At 58.0% G+C, this 6,366-nt stretch overlaps 1 protein-coding gene across 1 annotated transcript; it reads right to left on the bottom strand.

Annotated features, from left to right (window-relative positions):
- Positions 1–537: 537 nt before the first annotated feature.
- LOC138367145 (proline-rich protein 36-like) lies at positions 538–3,459 on the bottom strand. Its single transcript, XM_069328549.1, has one exon. The coding sequence runs from the start codon at positions 3,457–3,459 to the stop codon at positions 538–540; it is 2,922 nt and encodes a 973-aa protein (XP_069184650.1).
- Positions 3,460–6,366: the final 2,907 nt, after the last annotated feature.

Genomic DNA, 6,366 nt, shown 5'->3' with positions numbered 1-6,366 from the left:
GACAGAGAGGGTAGGAGGGCTGAGAGAGTAGCAGAACTGAGAGGTCAGGAGGGTTGAGAGGGCAGGAGGGCTGAGAGGGCAGTAGGGCTGAGAGGGCAGGAGGACTGAAAGGGGAGGAGGGTGGAGAGGACAGGAGGGCTAAGAGGGCAGGAGGGCTGAGAGGGCAGCAGGGCTGAGAGGGCAGCAGGGCTGAGAGGGCAGCAGACCTGAGAGGGCAGCTGCGATGAGAGGGCAGGAGGGCTGAGAGGGCAGCAGGGCTCAGAGGGCAGAAGGGCTGAGAGGGCAGCAGGGCTGAGAGGGCAGCAGGGCTCAGAGGGCAGCAGGGCTCAGAGGGCAGGACGGCTCAGAGGGCAGGAGGGCTGAGAGGGCAGCAGGGCTGAGAGAGCAGCAGGACTGAGAGAGCAGCAGGACTGAGAGGGCAAGAGGACAGGAGGGCCGAGAGGGCAGGAGGGCTGAGATAGCAGCAGGACTGAGAGGGCAGGAGGGCAGAGAGGGCAGGAAGGCTGAGAGAGCCGCAGGACTGAGAGAGCAGGAGGGCTAGGAGGGCAGGAGGGCTGAGATAGCAGCAGGACTGAGAGGGCTGAGAAGGCAGGAAAGCTGAGAGAGCAGCAGGGCTGAGAGGGCAGGAGGGCTCAGAGGGCAGGAGGGCTGAGAGGGCAGGAGGGCTAAGAAGGCAGCAGGGCTGAGAGAGCAGCAAGACTGAGAGAGCAGCAGGACTGAGAGGGCAGGAGGGCTGAGAGGGCAGGAAGGCTGAGAGAGCAGCAGCACTGATAGAGCAGGAGGGCTGAGAGAACAGCAGGACTGAGAGGGCAGGAGGGCTGAGAGGGCAGGAGGGCTGAGAGGGCAGGAGGGCTGAGAGGGCAGGAGGGCTGAGAGGGCAGGAGGGCTGAGAGGGCAAGAGGACAGGAGGGCCGAGAGGGCAGGAGGGCTGAGAGAGCAGCAGGACTGAGAGGGCAAGAGGACAGGAGGGCTGAGAGGGCAGTAAGGCTGAGAGGGCAGCAGAGCTGAGAGGGCACCAGGGCTGAGAGGGCACCAGGGCTGAGAGGGCAGGAGGGTTGAGAGAGCAGGAGCGCTCAGAGGGCAGGAGGGCTGAGAGGGCAGGAGGGCTGAGAGGGCAGCAAACCTGAGAGAGCAGCAGGACTGAGAGGGAAGGAGGGCTGAGAGGGCAGGAGGGCTGAGATGACAGCAGGACTGAGAGGGCAAGAGGACAGGAGGGCCGAGAGGGCAGGAGGGCTGAGAGAGCAGCAGGACTGAGAGAGCAAGAGGGCTGAGAGGGCAGGAGGGCTGAGAGAGCAGCAGGACTGAGAGGGCTGAGAAGGCAGGAGGGCCGAGAGAGCAGCAGGGCTGAGAGGGCAGGAGGGCTGAGAGGGCAAGAGGGTTGAGAGAGCAGCAGGACTGAGAAGGCAGGAGGGCTGAGAGGGCAGGAGGGCTGAGAGGGCAGCAGGACTGAGAGGGCAATAGGACAGGAGGGCCGAGAGGGCAGGAGAGCTGAGAGAGCAGCAGGACTGAGAGAGCAGCAGGACTGAGAGAGCAGGAGGGCTGAGAGAGCAGCAGGACTGAGAGGGCTGAGAAGGCAGGAGGGCTGAGAGAGCAGCAGGGCTGAGAGGGCAGGAGGGCTGAGAGGGCAAGAGGGCTGAGAGAGCAGCAGGACTGAGAGGGCAGTAGGGCTGAGAGAGCAGTAGGACTATGAGGGCAGGAGGGCTGAGAGGGCAAGAGGCTGAAAGGGCATGAGGGCTCAGAGGGCAGGAAGGCTGAGAGGACAGGAGGGCTAAGAGGGCAAGAGGGTTGAAAGGGCAGGAGGGATGAGAGGGCAGAAGGGTTGAGAGGGCAGGGGGGCTGAGAGGACAGAAGCGTTGAGAGGGCATGAGGGCTGAGAGGGGAGGAGGGTTGAGAGGGGAGGAGGGCAGAGATGGCAGGAGGATTGAGAGGGCAGGAGGGCTGAGAGGGCAGGAAGGCTGAGAGGTCAGGAGGGTTGAGAGGGCAGGAGGGTTGAGAGGGCCGGAGGGCTGAGAGGGCAGGAGGGCTGAGAGGGCAGGAGGGGAGGGCTGAGAGGGGAGGAGGGCTGAGGGGGCAGGAGGAGAGGGCTGAGAGGGCAGGAGGGCTGAGACGGCAGGAGGTCTGAGAGGGCAGGAGGGTTGAGGGCAGGAGGGCTGAGAGGGCAGGAGGGCTGAGAGGACAGTAGGGCTGAGAGGGCAGGAGGGTTGAGAGGGTATTAGGGCTGAGAGGGCAGTAGGGCTGAGAGGACAGGAGGGCTGGGAGGGGAGGAAGGCTGAGAGGGCATGAGGGCTGAGAGGGCAGGAGGACAGAGAGGGCAGGAGGATTGAGAGGGCAGCAGGGCTGAGAGGGGAGAAGGGCTGAGAGGGCAGGGGGGCTGAGAGGGCAGTAGCGCTGAGAGGGCAGGAGGGATGAGAGGGTAGCAGGGCTGAGAGGGTAGTAGGGCTGAGAGGGCAGGAGGGTTGAGAGGGCATTAGGGCTTAGAGGGCTGAGAGGGGAGGAGGGCTGAGAGAGCAAGAGGGCTGAGAGGGCAGTAAGGCTGAGGGCAGGAGGGCTGAGAGGGGAGGAGGGTTGAGAGGGCAGCTGGGATGAGAGGGCAGCAGGGCTGAGAAGGCAGCAGGGCTGAGAGCAGCAGGACTGAGAGGGCAGGAGGGCTGAGAGAGCAGCAGGACTGAGAGGGCAGGAGGGCTGAGAGGGCAGGAGGGCTGAGAGGGCAGAAGGGCTGAGAGGGCAGGAGGGCTGAGAGGGGAGGAGGGTTGAGAGGGCAGGAGGGCTGAGAGGGCACCAGGGCTGAGAAGGCAGCAGAGCTGAGAGGGCACCAGGGTTGAGAGGGCACCAGGGCTGAGAGGGCAGGAGGCCTGAGAGGGCACCTGATATGAGAGGGCAGGAGGGTTGAGAGGGCAGCAGGGCTGAGAGGGCAGCAGGGCTGAGAGGGCAGGAGGGCTGAGAGGGCAGGAGGGCGGAGAGGGCAGCAGGGCTGAGAGAGCAGCAGGACTGAGAGGGCAGGAGGGCTGAGAGGGCAGGAGGGCTGAGAGAGCAGCAGGACTGAGAGGGCAGCAGTGCTGAGAGGGCAACAGGACTGAGAGAGCAGCAGGACTGAGAGGGCAGGAGGGCTGAGAGGGCAGGAAGGCTGAGAGAGCAGCAGGACTGAGAGGGTAGGAGGGCTGAGAGAGCAGCAGGACTGAGAGGGCAGGAGGGCTGAGAGAGCAGCAGGACTGAGAGGGCAAGAGGGCTGAAGGAGTAGCAGGGCTGAGAGGGCAGTAGGGCTGAGAGAGCAGCAGGACTGAGAGAGCAGGAGGGCTGAGAGGGCAGGAGGGCTGAGAGAGCAGCAGGACTGAGAGAGCTGAGAAGGCAGGAGGGCTGATAGAGCAGCAGGGCTGAGGGGGCAGGAGGGCTGAGAGGGCAGGAGGGCAAGAAAGCTGAGAGAGCAGCAGGGCTGAGAGGGCAGGAGGGCTGAGAGAGCATTAGGACTGAGAGGTCAGGAGGGCTGAGAGGGCAGGATGGATGAGAGAGCAGCAGGGCTGAGAGGGTAGGAGGGCTGAGAGCTGAGAGAGCAGCAGAACTAAAAGAGGGCTGGAGGGCTGAGAAGGCAGGAGGGCTGAGAGAGCAGCAGGACTGAGAGGGCAGGAGGGCTGAGAGCTGAGAAAGCAGTAGGGCTGAGAGGGCAGGAGGGCAAGAAAGCTGAGAGAGCAGCAGGGCTGAGAGGGCAGGAGGGCTTAGAGCCGAGAGAGCAGTAGGACTGAGAGGGCAGGAGGGCTGAGCGGGCAGGAAGGCTGAGAGAGCAGCAGGGCTGAGAGGGCTGAGAGAGCAGCAGGACTGAGAGGGCAGGAGGGCTGAGAAGGCAGGAGGGCTGAGAGAGCAGCAGGACTGAGAGGACAGGAGGGCTGAGAGGGCAGGAGGGCTGAGAGAGCAGCAGGACTGAGAGGGCAGGAAGGCTGAGAGGGCAGGAGGCCTGAGAGAGCAGCAGGACTGAGAGGGCAGGAGGGCTGAGAGAGCAGCAGGACTGAGAGGGCAGGAGGGCTGAGAGAGCAGCAGGACTGAGAGGGCAGGAGGGCTGAGAGAGCAGCAGGGCTGCGAGGGCAGGAGGGCTGAGAGAGCAGCAGGGCTGAGAGGGCTGAGAGAGCAGCAGGGCTGAGAGGGCAGGAGGGCTGAGAGGGCAGCAGGGCTGAGAGGGCAGGAGGGCTGAGAGAGCAGCAGGGCTGAGAGGGCAGGAGGGCTGAGAGGGCAGGAGGGCTGAGAGGGCAGGAGGGCTGAGAGGGCAGCAGGGCTGAGAGGGCAGGAGGGCTGAGAGGGCAGCAGGGCTGAGAGGGCAGGAGGGCTGACAGGGGCAGAAGGGCTGAGAGAGTAGCAGGACTGAGAGGGCAGGAGGGGTGAGAGGACAGGAGGGCTGAGAGGGCAGAAGGGCTGAGAGAGTAGCAGGACTGAGAGGGCAGAAGGGGTGAGAGGACAGGAGGGCTGAGAGGGCAGGAGGGCTGAGAGGGCAGGAGGGTCACACCCCCGCCACAACAAACATTCAATTTTCATATATTTAATTAATTATGTTCTTTCATATTAGTTATAAATATTTTTGTATTAATTTATAATCACTCAACCTTTCAGAAGTGTTATTAGTGTGATGGTGGCAGTAACCACAGTGGTTAGTGTGATGGTGGCAGTAACCACAGTGGTTAGTGTGATGGTGGCAGTAACCACAGTGGTTAGTGTGATGGTGGCAGTATCTACTGTGATTAGTGTGAGAGTGGCAGTAACTACTGTGATTAGTGTGAGGGATGGCAGTAACTACTGTAGTTAGTGTGAGGGGTGGCAGTAACCACTATGGTCAGTGTGAAAGTGGCAGTAACCACTATGGTCAGTGTGAAAGTGGCAGTAACCACTCTGGCTAGTATGAAGGTGGCAGTAACCGCAGTGATTAGTGTGAGGATGTCAGTAACCACTGTGGTTAGTGTTTGGGTGGCAGTAACCACTGTGGATATTGTGAGGGTGGCAGTAAAAACTGTGGTCAGTATGATGGTGGCAGTAACCCTTGTGGTCAGTATGTAATAACCCTGATACCCTTGTAATAAGGTTCTGAACGCTATCCCTGTTGTAATTCTCTTTCTCTCTTCACTCAATACCCCAGCTTAACACTGTTACAGTCCAGTATGACCCCTCACTAGACTGCCACGAATATAAGAGGAATAGTAAATGAGGAAGATACATCAAGGACAAGGGTTATTAATTTATAAAAAATAATAATAAATCATTAAAACACTGCCACCACCTTCCCAGCCAACCATACCTGAATGTGTCTATCACCGATCCCCCAGGAAGGCAAGGAATCAGTAATCATGGACTCCCGGGTAATATGAACTTCAGTAATAAATTTTGGGAATTAGTTTATTTAATTTACTTTACTTATTTAAATCCGCCACTATTGTAATAACCCTGATACCCTTGTAATAAGGTTCTGAACGCTATCCCTGTTGTAATTCTCTTTCTCCCTTCACTCAATACCCCATCCTTCATTTCAAAATCATGAATTGCTAAATTACGTTTCTTCGACGGATATTTTCCTCCCTCCAAAAGTTCAATAATTTCTTGCCACCTTGGTTCGTTCATCTGGAATTCTCGCATTTTCTCACTGAAAATATTTTCAATATTAAGATTTGCGTTAATAGTAGTAATGTTTCTACTCAAAGTGTCTGGTACAACATGTGATGGACCAGGCTTGTAAAGTATTTGGAATGAGTGAGCAGCTAGTTCATGAGACCAACGTGAAATGCGAGGGCACTTAGTTCTTTTCTTAAAAATATGAGTTAAAGCCCGGTGATCTGTATAAATGACAAAGTGACGTTGGAAAAGGTACGGTTCAAAGTACCTGACACTTTCTACCACAGCCAAAGCTTCCCTATCCGTTGCAGAATAGCGGACCTCCGGACCCTTAACCTTCCTGCTGAAATATGCAACTGGGTGAGGAAGATTGTCATTATCACGTTGCATTAAGCACCCACCAATTGCAATGCCACTGGCGTCAGTGTGTACTTCCCACTCCTTATCAAAATCAGGTACTGCCAAGACTGGGGTGGTAATGAGCAGACCTTTTAATTTTGCATAAGCGTTATCATGTTCAGGTTTCCAAACGAATTAAACATTTTTCTTAGTAAGCTCAGTTAACGGCGCTGATGTACTTGCAAAACCCTTAATGTGGCGACGGAAATATCCGGCTGCCCCAAGAAATCGTCGAACATCCTTTGCCGTCTTAGGTGTAGGCATGTCAGCAATGGCACGACAGGAGTCGGGGTCAGGTCGGACACCATCTGTGCTCACCCGGAACCCCAGAAACTTGAATTTCTGAGATGCCAGAGTGCATTTCCCCACATTGAGTTTAAAACC

This window comes from Procambarus clarkii, chromosome 21, assembly GCF_040958095.1.
Source record: "Procambarus clarkii isolate CNS0578487 chromosome 21, FALCON_Pclarkii_2.0, whole genome shotgun sequence".
NCBI classification, from domain to species: Eukaryota; Metazoa; Arthropoda; class Malacostraca; order Decapoda; family Cambaridae; genus Procambarus; species Procambarus clarkii.
Note: the sequence above shows the minus strand (reverse complement) of the source record. Positions and strands in the feature narration are given on the sequence as shown.